The 14,276-nt window shown below is 38.9% G+C and overlaps 1 protein-coding gene across 1 annotated transcript in view; it reads left to right on the top strand.

Annotated features, from left to right (window-relative positions):
- Window positions 1–14,276, top strand: part of LOC127659315 (E3 ubiquitin-protein ligase MYCBP2-like) — a 171,533-nt gene that overhangs the window by 97,942 nt on the left and 59,315 nt on the right. Inside the window, 5 exon segments of the mRNA XM_052149082.1 lie at window positions 4,529–4,751; window positions 6,500–6,618; window positions 12,481–12,568; window positions 12,686–12,735; window positions 12,819–12,991. Coding sequence (XP_052005042.1) covers window positions 4,529–4,751; window positions 6,500–6,618; window positions 12,481–12,568; window positions 12,686–12,735; window positions 12,819–12,991 — 653 coding nt within the window.

Below are 14,276 nucleotides of genomic sequence, written 5' to 3'. Positions count from 1 at the left end.
TATAGTGACAATAGAGATAGATAGATAGATAGATAGATAGATAGCTAGCTAGCTAGCTAGCTAGCTAGCTAGCAAGCAAGCAAGCACCCAAATGTCAATGGATGTAGAAAGGAAGTCCCACTTTTTAGATACAGATATAACCTGTCAATCATCTCGAGAACGCACATGTGTGTTAGCTATACAACCCGGGAAAATGTAATTTGTTTAGCGTAATCTGTGGTAAAGAAGTACAATTTTTGATACCAGCACTGTCAGATTTTACTGCTGATTTGAAATGTCCTTTGATCATAATCTTGACCGACCATCTTTTAGATTTTGGTGTTCCCCCATTCAAATACATAGGAGCTGCACTGGCATGACTGAAAATATTCTCCCGAGAGCATTCCAAAGATGGCCGACAGTGGACTGACTTGGTAGAAAGACTTTGATTGCACACAAAGTCAAAACAGTCTGAAGGTCTGTGCTGAGATTGGTGGATGTAACTTGAAATCTCTAGAAGTTACAAGTGATAAGTTTTGTTTTTGTTTATGGATAAAAACACTGAACCATAGGCCTATACCATGAAGCAAGTTGAACAAACGCTGGTTATGTAACCGTGGTTCTGTAAATTACGGATGACAGCCAGAGACAATGTTACAGTAATGGATGTTTGCAGCCCCAGCCAGATTGGTCGAAAAAGTATACCAATGAAATCAGGTAGTGATGTAAACTGAGCTGAGGGAATATAAGCCACTGCTGCTCGGCACCCAGCCTTGGAATGTTGTTGCACATTCCATGTGATGAGGAACTCTGGTGGCCATCCAGAATTTACAGAACCACGGTTATATACATAACCAGTATTCCTACTGACCGCCAGAGAAGGTGTTATAGTAATGGATGTCCAATACCAACAAAGTCACGAAGAATTGACTTACCATACACCAGGGGTTATTAGCTGAGCCCACATCATGGGATGAGGCAACATTAATGTTGTAGAATCTTTCAGAAGTGCATGGGGCCGCAGTACAGATGTCAGTGAGGGAAACACCTCTAAAGGAAGCCCATGAAGAGGAGAACGCCCTGGTGTAATGGCAAGTGACTGTCTCAGGCAAGGGTTGTTGAGCCTTGTATGCCATGGTGATAGCCTCCACAATACACCATGAAAACCTCTGTTTTCATAGAGGGGCACCCTTTTTAATGCCCCGAAAACAGAAAAACAACTAGATTGATACTGCAAAGTGGTGGCCCACTGTGCAGTAGCCTCTACATAACATCTCAAAGCTCGCACAAGACACAAGGAAAGAAAAAAAAAACGTCCATCATCATTGGACTCAAGCGCTGTTAGTTGGAAAGAAACAGCTCAATGGACTGGTAAATGAGCTGGTTCAGGAGCACCTTAGGAAGGAAGGTCGGGTTGGGCCAGAGTGTAACACCAGCACCTTCTGGTTTCCATCTCATGCAAGACTGACTAACAGACAATGCATGAAGCTTGCTAACCCTCTTAGTGAAAGCAAAGGCCAGGAGGAAGGTCACTTTCAAAGACTTCAACTTAAGGAATGCATTCTCCAACAATTCAAAGAGAGGTAAGCACACACATTCCAAGATGAGCCCCATATGGGTGAGTGGTGCTCAACTGTTCCCCTGGATGTAACCAGTTCCTGGACAGAGCATCTGCAACCTGTTTGGCTACCCCTGGCAGGTGGACACCCCTCAATGATGCAAAGCGGGGAAGCACCAAGGTGAGAATGCTATGAGCCTTAACAAGCTCCTTGACTTTGTGCCCCCTTGATGGTTCAGATAGAAAACAGTTCAAGTATTGTCTGAACGCACATGCACATGGTGGCCCGCCAGCACTGGAGAGAAGTACTTCAAGGCCAGAAAAACTGCATGCATCTCCAGAAGGTTGATGCTACTAATGCCTCTATGGTTCCAAACTCCACCCCAACCCTTGAGGGATGCATCAGGTGTTACCACATCCCGATGGGGGGAACAACACCTAATGGAATGCCTGCTACCAATAAGTCCAGGGAATTCCATTGCCGAAGGGCATATGTGCAGCAGTGAGACACCACAATCAGTCTGTGAGGATGACAGTATGGATTCAACCAAAGGCAGGTGTTCCACACCTGTAGGTGAAGCAGCTCCAGGGGACTCACGGAAGTGGCTGCCGTCAACATCACGATTAGCATCAGTAATAATCCATACTGAGGGGTCGTGCCCAGATGAAATTCAGCAAGAATCTTCAGTATGTCCGCTGTCTAGGACTGAAATAGAGAGACATGCATCGTGACAGACTTGATTGTCATACCGATAAACGTGATGGACTCTGTTCACTGAGAGACCCTATCTGGCAACATCATCCAGCAGCCGCTGAGTGATGTGAATAGCTTGAACTCTCGTCCGAGCACATAAGAGCCAGTCATCCAGGTAGGAAACTAGCCAGAGCTGGAAACCAAGCCTGAATGGCAGAATCCTGAACTGATATGCTTGTTTTTTTTAAACTGTAGCAGGGAACTTAGGAACTTGTAATGCACGGCAATCAGAACACAAATTATGCATCTGTCAGGCGATGCTCCTAAACCAATCTCCTTCTGTCACCGACCGAAGAATGTCATCATGCACAACATGAGAAAGGGGAGCCCCTTTAAGAATCTGTTAAGTCTCCTTAAATCTAAGATTGGACAGAAACCTCCGTCTCACTTTGGAACAAGGGAGTAGGTTGATGAAAACTGTCCCTTTGAACTAGGGGGTGAAATGTCTCTATTGCTCTTTTCTCTAACAAGGAAACAAATTCTTGAGAGAGAGCTGCTGAATGTACTGAGTCTACCACCATAGTCAGAGTCCTGAAAAATTCAGAGGCCGGTGTCGGAACTGAAGAGAATAACCATTTGTTAAAATCGCCAAGACCCAACAGTCTGATACTTGTCTCTGCAGTAACTCTGATGATGAGCTGAGAAGAATCTGACTACCGGCCTTGCAAGTCAGGCCTTGTGAAGTTGTAGGGGGGTGCTGACGTGGTCACGCAGGTGTTGAAGTCCCTGGCATAATGGGCAGCAATCAAGCCCATCACCAGGAATGAGCTCATTCGGAGTGTACAATTCAGGGGTAGGCAGGAGAAATTGAGCTGTACGACATTTGAACTGCAAGGATCTGTGGAGGAAGGAGCCCAGAGCAATATTACCACGTAAATTGCTTATCACACCCATGGATAGGACTGAAAAAGAAAGAAAAATAAACACACAAAATGAGTGCGATAAATGCGAACACGGAAGCTCGAGTCCAATGGCTCATTAATTCAACAGACAGTAATACACTAACAAAGATACGGGCTAAAGGGGAACCTAGCCCGAAGCACGGATGACACCATGCCGGATTAAACCGAGAGGCACAGTGAGACTGATGTAATAAATTAGCTCTGTATGAATAAAAAGGCTCACCGATCGAAGTCTGAAGAAAACAATCCAAACCAAATCCATATAGTCACAGCTTGGGAGGACGAGTCTTTGCTGCTTCTAGAAAAAACCTGTACTAGACGATGCGATGAACAATATATGAACTAATCTGAAGGTTAAAAAGTGAAAGAGGCTGGGTGCCGAGCTATGGCAAGTAGGTAAATGAAAAACAGTTAGTGTTTTTAGATCAAATAAAAGACTGCCATATATCTATATTTAGACTCTCATATAAAAATGTTATCATAAAGAGTTGATTTTGTGGATTTCAAAGCTATTTTTTTCTGTAAAGTGCGCTATAAGAGAAACAGGGGAGTTACTTGATTGTGTCAGAGATGTCCCTTTACTAAGCTGATTGGTTCAGTATCAGTTAGCGATCTGTTAGCTGCCATGGAGCAGGTTAGCCATGTAGCGTAACTTTCTATGGCGATAAACGCCACTAATAGCAGACCAACCTTCATGATACCTGATGCAAATTATACTGAAACTACCTGGCTAGCAACCGAAACAGTTTCATGGGATAGGCCATATGTCTATAGAATAACAGTATGTCAAGCTAGCATAATAAATGGTAATATGTACCTAGATATACTTGTACTAAAATGTTAAATACATGAAAAAAGCAAAACAGAGAACATTTATAGTGATGACTAGTAAGTTTAATAAAACTGATTTGAATTCTGAAGTCAGTTCTTGCTGCTTTAGTTATAAACATCCGTCTTAACGCTCTTGTACTCAAGTCACGAGACAAGGAATAACTTAAAACTAGGACACAGTCTTTTGGAAACTCGATAGCCAAAACACATTAAAATCATTGTAAATTTACAATGATGCTCAATTTTATATCACCATTAAAATCATTGCAAATATATTGTGAATATTCAATATATAGCCCAGCCCTAATATTAACTATGCCTGTGAATGGCATTATCAGTGTTCATGTGAACCATGTGCAGTTGCTGAATTGATTCCTCTAAATTATGCACTGTCATGTTATGTGCTAATGGATGAAAATGAAGTCTAGTTACAAATTGAGATGCAGTGTGACCAGTATACCATCATCAGCGCTTTTTATCACCTTCCTTCTGCACTTGCTTCAGGTATCTTTCCCAGACTGTGTTCGCTGGATTACAGTTGAATTTGACCCTCAGTGTGGCACGGCACAGCCAGAGGATGTTCTACGTCTGCTAATACCCAGCCGATCACTGCACTTTTCTGGGCTCGCCTCCAAAGCTCTGTCCCACGAGACCATCAACAGCTGGACGGAGCTCAAGAAGTTCTTTGGCTCCAGTGGCTGGCCCACCGCCATCTTGGTGCTGCCAGGTAACTCTCACATCCCAGACTGCCATACACAGCCGTAAATATGTGATTCTTCCGTCTGCTTAGATGATTTTAAAGAAGAAAAGCAAATGTATTTAAAAAAAAATATTCTAGTTTTTAAGGGTCGATTAATAGAGTTAAACATCTATTGTGTTTATCTTTAATAATTTATGTATTTTGAGTGTTGAAAGATTACATTTGTCAGAATTTCACAATTTTGGGATTTTCCCTGTTGGTGACTGGGTGTTGATTTATTTTATTATTTTCATTAACTTTCATAATTTTCATTTGATATTTGTGTGCAGTTGGTTATTGTTTTATTGTTTTATTATTCGTTCATCAGAAATGTTTTTAGGATTATTTCAATCAGGACTTTTACAGTGCATCGTGGTCTCAAAGCAACATTGTCATTATCAAAACTCAGTATTTGATCATTTTAATTCAGAAACAATTTATATATTTAAAAACTGGATAAACCTTGGACAGTTTACTTATATTTATATATATATATATATATATATATATATGCACACTGTCAGCCAAACGTTTAGAATACTGTACAGATTTTGCTCTTATGCATGTGAGGCGTCTATTTCTCAAACTAGAGACTCTGATGTACTTATCCTCTTGTTTAGTTGTTCATCTTTCACATCTCTTTCTGTCCTTGTTAGAGCCAGTTGTCCTTTGTCTTTGAAGACTGTAGTGTACACCTTTGTATGAAATCTTTTTTTGACAATTTTTTAGCCTTCATTCCTCAAAACAATGATTGACTGATGAGTTTCTAGAGAAACATGCCAGTCTATTGCATACTGTGGCAACTCAAAACCAAACATTAAGACAATGTTAAGCATCATTTAATGAACAAAATATCTTTCAACCTATGAAATATAATGGCAAGTGATTTTCTAGTACCAAATTAGCATTTTAGCATGATTACTCAAGGATAAGGTGTTGGAGTGATGGCTGCTGGAAATGGAGTCAATTTTTGATTTGATCAAAAATTACTTTTTTCAAATAGTGATGGTGCTGTTGTTTACATCAGTATTGTCCTGACTTTGTGATCAGTTGAATGCCACTTTGATGAATTAAAGCACCAATTTACTTCCGATACCACAAAATCTGTACATTATTCCAAACTTTTGACCACCAGTGTAGATGTATATATATGCTAGCTAAATCATGTTAGCAAGTCCAATGTTTACCCATTTTTTTCTCCAAAAATAAAATACAAATATATCATAGACATTGCATGTCACTCCCATTACACACCTAATACATATAGTCCAAACCATTGCACAATATACCAAAATCCACTTGTTGGATGATCAAGGCCATAATCAGGTCTTTATTCCAGGGCATTTGCTAAATGTTTTGACATAATGAAACCTAGTTTGAAGAAGTTTGATTTTTAATATTTTATGTAGTTAAAAGTTGAATTATGCCTTCATGCTGATTAACACACTGGTTTGAGAACCAGTTCAGTGAATACAATTTATGGACATGTTTGAATAACATTATTTCCAGGCCCTTGAGTGAGTATCTTTACACTGTCATCAGATAAATCCTTGAAACATTGTGCCCCTGATGATAGATGAACTCCAGCTTCCAACCAGAAAAATATGGGGTTGTTTACAGAATTGAATCTCTATGAAGACTGTCATTATTTGGACATCTGCCACGCTGCTGTCATTATTCAAGAGTTATGCTACACTGGCTCACTCACTGATTTTATTTTTTTTTTTAAATCTAAGGTAATGAAGCGCTCTTCTCCTTGGAAACTGCATCGGATTATGTGAAAGATGAGAAGGCCTGTTTCTACGGATTCAAATGTGTAGCTGTTGGTTATGAGTTTAACCCTGGTCTTGATGAGGTATGACATCACGTAAATCCTATAAAGGAAATGTCTGTGTATTTGCAAACATAATGACTGTTTTCAAACATATTTGTGTCCTACATTTAGTTTTGTATTGTGGTTTCTGTTTGTTTCGTTAAATAATTTGGATGTTTTTTAATTTTTATTGGAGTGTTTCACCCCTACTAAGGACATAAATGTCCTGAATAATAATATATATATACAGTGCATCCGGAAAGTATTCACAGCGCTTCACATTTTCCACATTTTGTTATGTTACAGCCTTATTCCAAAATGGATTAAATTCATTATTTTCCTCAAAATTATACAAACAATACCCCATAATGACAATGTGAAAGAAGTTTGTTTGAAATCTCTGCAAATGTATTAAAAATGAAAACTGACAAATTCACATGTACATAATTATTCACAGCCTTTGCTCAATACTTTGTTGAAGCACCTTTGGCACCAATTACAGCCTCAAGTATTTTTGTGTATGATGCTACAAGCTTGGCACACCTATTTTTGGGCAGTTTCTCCCATTCTTCTTTGAAGGACCTCTCAAGCTCCATCAGGTTGGATGGGGAGCGTCGATGCACAGCAATTTTCAGATCTCTCCAGAGATGACCAATCTGGTTCAAGTCTGGGCTCTGGCTGGGCACTCAAGGACATTCACAGAGTTGTCCCATAGCCACACCTTTGTTATCTTGGCTGTGTGCTTAGGGTCGTTGTCCTGTTGGAAAATGAACCTTCACTCCCAGTCTGAGGTCCAGAGTGCTCTGGAGCAGGTTTTCATCAAGGATGTCTCTGTACATTGCTGCATTCATCTTTCCCTCGATCCTGACTAGTCTCCCAGTTCCTGCTGCTGAAAAACATCCCCACAGCATGATGCTGCCACCACCATGCTTCACTGTAGGGATGGTATTGGCCAGGTGATGAGCGGTACCTGGTTTCCTCCAGACAAGACGCTTGCCATTCAGGCCAAAGAGATCAATCTTTGTTTCATCAGACCAGATCATTTTGTTTCTCATGTCTGAGAGTCCTTCAGGTGCCTTTTGTCAAACTCCTGTCAGACTTTCATGTGCCTTTTACCAAAGAGTGGCTTCCATCTGGCCACTCTACCATACAGGCCTGATTGATGGAGTGCTGCAGAGATGGTTGTTCTTCTGGAAGGTTCTCCTCTCTCCACAGAGAAAAGCTGGAGCTCTGTCAGAGTGACCATCGGTTTCTTGATCACCTCTCTGACTAAGGCCCTTCTCCCCCTATCACTCAGTTTGGCCGGGCGGCCAGCTCTAGGAAGAGTCCTGGTGGTTCCAAACTTCTTCCATTTATGGATGATGGAGGCCACTGTGCTCATTGGGACCTTCAATGCTGCAGAAATGTTTCTGTACCCTTCCTCAGATCTGTGCCTCGATACAATCCTGTCTTGGAGGTCTACAGACAATTCCTTGGACTTCATGGCTTGGTTTGTGCTCTGACATGCACTGTTAACTGTGGGACCTTATATAGACAGGTGTGTGCCTTTCCAAATCATGTCCAATCAACTGAATTTACCACAGGTGGACTCCAATCAAGTTGTAGAAACATCTCAAGGATGATCAGTGGAAACAGGATGCACCGGAGCTCAATTTTGAGTGTCATGGCAAAGGCTGTGAATACATTTGCAAAGATTTCAAACAAACTTATTTCACGTTGTCATTATGGGGTATTGTTTGTAGAATTTTGAGGAAAATAATGAATTTAATAAATTTTGGAATAAGGCTGTAACATAACAAAATGTGGGAAAAGTGAAGTGCTGTGAATGCACTGTATGTGTGTGTATATATATATAAACACACACACACACACACACACACACACAGTATTCAGCACAATATAGCCAAAAATATTGTCACCCTTGGTAAATATGAGAAAAGAAGGCTATGAAAATTCCTTTTTGTTTATCCTTTTGGGCTTTCATTCAAAATATTAATACAAATATCAATTCATACAAAATTATACTCAAAAGTGTATCCTCAAATAAATAGCAAACAATTCCAAAAACAATGCAAAATTTATCAAAATAATGTTTTTGTCAAATATATGTTTGGCACAATTATTGGCACCCTTGTATTTAGTACTTTGTGCAACCTCCATTTGTCAAGATAACAGCTCTGAGTCTTCTCTTATAACGTCTAATGAGGTTGGAGAACACATGGCAAGTGATCTGAGACCATTCCTCCATACTGAATCTCTCCAGATCATGTAAATTCAGAGGCCCACGCTGGTGGTCTCTCCTCTTCAGTTCACCCCACAAGTTTTTTGGGGGGTTCAGGTCAGGGAATTGGGATGGCCATGGCAGAACCGTGATTTTTGTGGTCAGTGAACTATTTTTAGTTGATTTTTATGTGTTTTGGATCATTATCCTGCTGGAAAAATTTAAGCTTTCTGGCAGAGGCAGTCAGGTTTAGATTTTTTATCAGTTGGTATTTGATAGAGTCCATGATGCCATGTATCTGAACAAGATGTCCTGGACCTCTGGCATTAAAACAACCCCACAATGTTAAAGATCCACTACCATATTTAACTGTGGGCATGAGGTACTTTTCCATATGGCTATCTCTCTGTGTGCGCCAAACTCATCTTTGGTGTATACTGCCAAAAACCATTTTTTTTTTTTTTTATCTGACCATAGAACCCGGTCCCATTTGAAGGTCCAGTAGTGTCTGGCAAACTGAAGATGCTTGAGTTTGTTGCTGGAAAACTGAAGACTATTGAGTTTGTTGTTGGATGAGATTAGAGGCTTTTTCTTTTTTCCCTCCCAAACAACTTGTGGTGATGTAGGTGACGTCTGATTGTAGTTTTGGAGACTTTCTGACTCCAAGACCCAACTAATTCCTGCAAATCTCCAGCTGTGATTCATGGCGAATTTTTGGCAACTGAAATCATGCTCCTCACCGTGCATGGAGACAATATAGACACACGTCCTCTTTCAGGCCAATTTGTACCATCTCCATTTGATGGCACTTCTTAATTATTGCCATGATGGTGGAAATGGGTATTTTCAATGCTTTAGCTGTTTTCTTATAGCCACTTCCCATTTTGTGAATCTCAACAACCTTATGCTGCACATCATAACTTGATTCTTAGGTCTTACCCATTGTAATGGATGAATTTGGCTTGTTACCTCATATTTATAACCATGTGAATCAGGAAGTCAAGGCTGAAAGATGTCATGTCCCTTGTCACCCAGGTGTATTAAAAATTTAAAATATGAATGGGAATATACTTCAGATATATTTCACTCATATATTTAATATATTTTCAGATATATTTCACTCTGTGTGTGTGTGTGTGTGTGTGTGTGTGTGTGTGTGTGTGTATACACATATACATACATACGTACACAGTAGTGGCCAAAAATATTGACACACTTGGTAAATATGATCAAAGAAGGCTGTGAAAAAAAATCTGCATTGTTTATCCTTTTGATCTTTCATTCAAAAAATTCACACAAATAAAAAAGTAAAACAAATTGAAATTCACAAAAAGTAAAACAATTGAAATAGGACAAATATCACATTAAATTAATATTTCTCTCCAAAACATGTTGGCCACTATTATTGGCACCCCTAGTAATGCTTATGAGTAAAATTTATCTGAAGGGTATTTCCATTCATATTTTAATTTTTTTAGTACACCTGGGTGACGAGGAACATGAAATTAGTTGGGTCTTGGGGTCAGAAAGTCTTAAAAAAATATATCAGACGTCACCTACATCACTACAAGTTGCTTGGGAGTGTTTCAAGAAAAAAAGCCTCTGCTCTCATCCAACAACAAATTCAAGTGTCTTCAGTTTGCCTGACACTACTGGAACTTCAAATGCGACCGGGTTTTTTGGTTAGATGAAACAAAAACAAAAAATAATATTTTTGACAAAGTAGTACCCAATGCCCATGGTTAAATATGATGGTGGATCTTGAATGTTGTGGGGCTGTTTTTCTGCCAGAGGTCCAGGACATCTTGTTCGGATACATGGCATCATGGACTCTTATCAAATACCAACAGTTAAAAAAAATGAAACCTGACTGCCTCTGCCAGAAAGCTTACAATGGGCCCTGGTTGGATCTTCCAGCAGAACAATGATCCAAAACAAACATCAAAATCAACACAAAAATAGTTCACTGACCACAAAATCAAGGTTCTGCCATTGCCATCCCAGTCCCCTGACCTAAACCCCATAGAAATGTTTGGGGTGAACTGAAGAGGAGAGTCCACCAACTTTACCTAGAGATTCAGTATGGAGGAATGGTCTCAAATCCCTTGCCATGTGTTCTCCAACCTCATAAGGCATTATAAGAGAAGACTCAGAGCTGTTATCTTGGCAAAGGGAGGTTGCAAAGAGTATTGTATAAAAGTGTGCCAATAATTACGGCCAATGCATTTTGGAGAAAAATATTTATTTCATAATGAGATATTTCTCCTTTTTCAATTGGAATTACTTTAATTAAAGGTTGTATTTTTTAATTTTTTATGTTTTAATTTTAATGAAATATCAAAAGGCTAATAAATGCAAAAAAAATTACACAGCGCCTTATATATATATATATACACACTGGTGGCCAAAAGTTTGGAATAATTTACAGATTTTGCTGATTCGGAAGGAAATTGGTGCTTTAATTCATCAAAGTGGCATTCAACTGATCACAAAGTCAGGACATTACTGATGTAAAAAATAGCACATCACAGTTGGAAAAAAGTCATTTTTGATCAAATCTAGTTAGGACCCATTTCCAGCAGCCATCACTCCACCTTATCCTTGAGAAATCATGATAAATTGCTAATTTGGTACTAAAAAATCACTTGCCATTATATCAAACACAGCTGAAAGCTATTTGGTTCATTAAATGAAGCTTAACACTGTCTTTGTGTTTGGTTTTGAGTTGCCACAGTATGTAATGGGCTGGTAGGCTATGGTCAAAGGTCAAAAATGGCAACAAAAAAAAAAGAAAGAAACCGCCTTCTCTAGAAACTCATCAGTTGAAAAACTGAAGATGACATACAAAGGTCTACACTACAGTCTTCAAAGTCAAAGGACAACTGTCTCTAACAAAGACAGAAAGAGATGTGGAAGGGCAGATGTACAATTAAATAAGAGGAGAAGTACATCAGAGTCTCTAGTTTGAGAAATAGACGCCTCACATGTCCTCAGCTGACAGCTTCATTGAATTCTACCCGCTCAACACCAGTTTCATGTACAACAGTAAAGAGAAGACTCAGGAGGCCTTATGGAAAGAAAAGAAAAAAGCCACTTTTAATACAGAAAAACAAAAAGAAAAGGTTAGAGTGGGCAAAGAAACACAGACATTGGACAACAGATAATTGGAAAAGAGTGTTATGGATCTTAACCCCATTGAGCTTTTGTGGGATCAGATAGACTGCGAGGTGTGTGAGGGGTGCCCGACAAGACAGCCACATCTATGACAAGTGCTACAGGAAGTGTGGGGTGAAATGTCACCTGAGAATTTGGACAAACTGACAGCTAGAATGCCAAGAATCTGCAAAGCTGTCATTGCTGCACATAGAGGATTTTTTGATGAGAAGTTCTGGAAAAAATTCAAATTGCAATAATAATTTTTCACATAATTAATGTCCTGACTATACATTCTGATCAGTTGAATGCCACTTTGATGAATAAATGTACTAATTTCTTTCCATAAGAGCAGAATCTTTACATTATTCCATACTTGATATAAAATATCATATATATATAATATATATATATATATATATATTTTTTTTATATATAGTTTATGACAATAATTAGAGATCCATATAGCATATTTATTTAAGAGTTATGTGACGGTGTGAAGAGTTTGTTATGTGACGGTGTGATTTCAGGGTATTATTCAGCTTGAGAAGGAACTGGCCTATTTGGGAAGTGTGTGTGCAGCTGCACTCATGAAAAAGGATCTAGCTCTACACATCGGTGAGATTGTTTGCTGCTTTGTCATTTATGGAGATGTCATTATTGCGCTGGTAAAATTACATGAACTTCCCGTGTATTTTTGTTTTATCTGACTACGAGTAATTTACTGTCTTACAGGAAATGAACTGGAGGAAGATTTGGAGATTTTAGAGGAGGCCTCACTCCAGGTACTCTATTAGGAATGGTTTAGTGTGTTTGAGTGCCACGCATCAACAGTGCAAGTTTTTGATCATGTGTTTGTGTTGAGCAGGTGTGTAAATCCCACTCAGGGCTCCTGGGAAAGGGGCTAGCCCTCTCACACTCACCCAACATCCTAGAAGCACTGGAGGGCAACCTGCCTCTGCACCTGCAGACCAATGAACACTCATTCCTGGAGGACTTCATCACCTGCGTGCAGAACTCCAGTGGTGGCCGGCTCGCCAGGTCTGCCTCAAAAAATGTTTTTTTTTTTTTTATTCATAAAGACCCCATTTACACACAGTAAAAAGATGTGTAATGGGTGATCTGATTACATGTAGTCTGTGTTAAGTACAGGTGTAAACATGGTTTAAAACGTTTTGTGATTGGACTACAAAAAACACATAAAGACACAGCATTGCATTTAAGGTGTAAATCTGTCCTGAAAGCGTAACTGACAGCGGTGAAGCACCACCCCTCAGCTGTCAATCAACCACTACACTCAAACAAGACTTTAATCTGTATTTGTATGACAGCTTTTGTTTTAGAAATGCTGTATGCAAGGGGTAGTTTTATTTACAGCATAGTGCACAATATAATTTATATAACTATATCTAACAGTATAACTTTTTTTGTGAAAGTGTAAATATTAAGGAAATAGTTATATGGCATAATTTGGCAAATATTGCAAATAAGTTTGAGACTGCAAGATGCATTTAGAGTAACAAGTGAATATAATGCTTCTTCAAAATAAAAACTTTAGAAAAGGTTGCACCATTTCTTGTTCATTTTGATCAAATTTGACATTTCTTTACCTCTCAATCATTCTATAATCAAATAAATCCCCATTGTTGTAGGAATAATATATAATATGGAATAAAAATAATGCTATTTAGTGTTTTGGGAAAAAATCAGATCAAATGAGCATTTATCCCAGCAAAGCCTTTTGCCCCATTTGACCCTATTATCAGACAGTACATGAACAATGAATAGATTACTTTTTTTACTTAAATTACTTAATTATCAGAAATTATATCCTCTGCTGGATCAAGACGCTATTTAAAAGGTAGCCGTTCATCTTTAGAGTTGTGCTCCTTTTGAATAAAATTAGAATTCTTCCTCACTGACTAGGATCATCTAAAAGAGCTTTATTGCATGTGTAGTGTGCCTTCTTCCAAAAGTAATGGAAAATCAGTTAATCTGATAAAGCTTGATGCCATTTATTTAGCATTGATGCGGGCATTTACCATATTTGTATGGCTCATCCCAGGTCATTACCCTGTGAATAGTGTGCTCTGAAAATGGGTGTGTCAGGAGCAGCACTAATGAGATGAGACGGAAAAACTGTACATTGTGAGTTCATACGCATTACATAATTAGATAATATATTGTATGTTTTGGATTTTAATTGGTTCATTTAAAAGTAGACATTTCATGGTTTCTATTGGTGTACACCATTCAGCATCAACATTAAAACCATCTGCCTAATATCGTGTATGTCCCCCTCGTGCCACCATAACAGCTCTGACCC

Source organism: Xyrauchen texanus, chromosome 18 (genome assembly GCF_025860055.1).
Source record: "Xyrauchen texanus isolate HMW12.3.18 chromosome 18, RBS_HiC_50CHRs, whole genome shotgun sequence".
NCBI classification, from domain to species: Eukaryota; Metazoa; Chordata; class Actinopteri; order Cypriniformes; family Catostomidae; genus Xyrauchen; species Xyrauchen texanus.
Note: the sequence above shows the minus strand (reverse complement) of the source record. Positions and strands in the feature narration are given on the sequence as shown.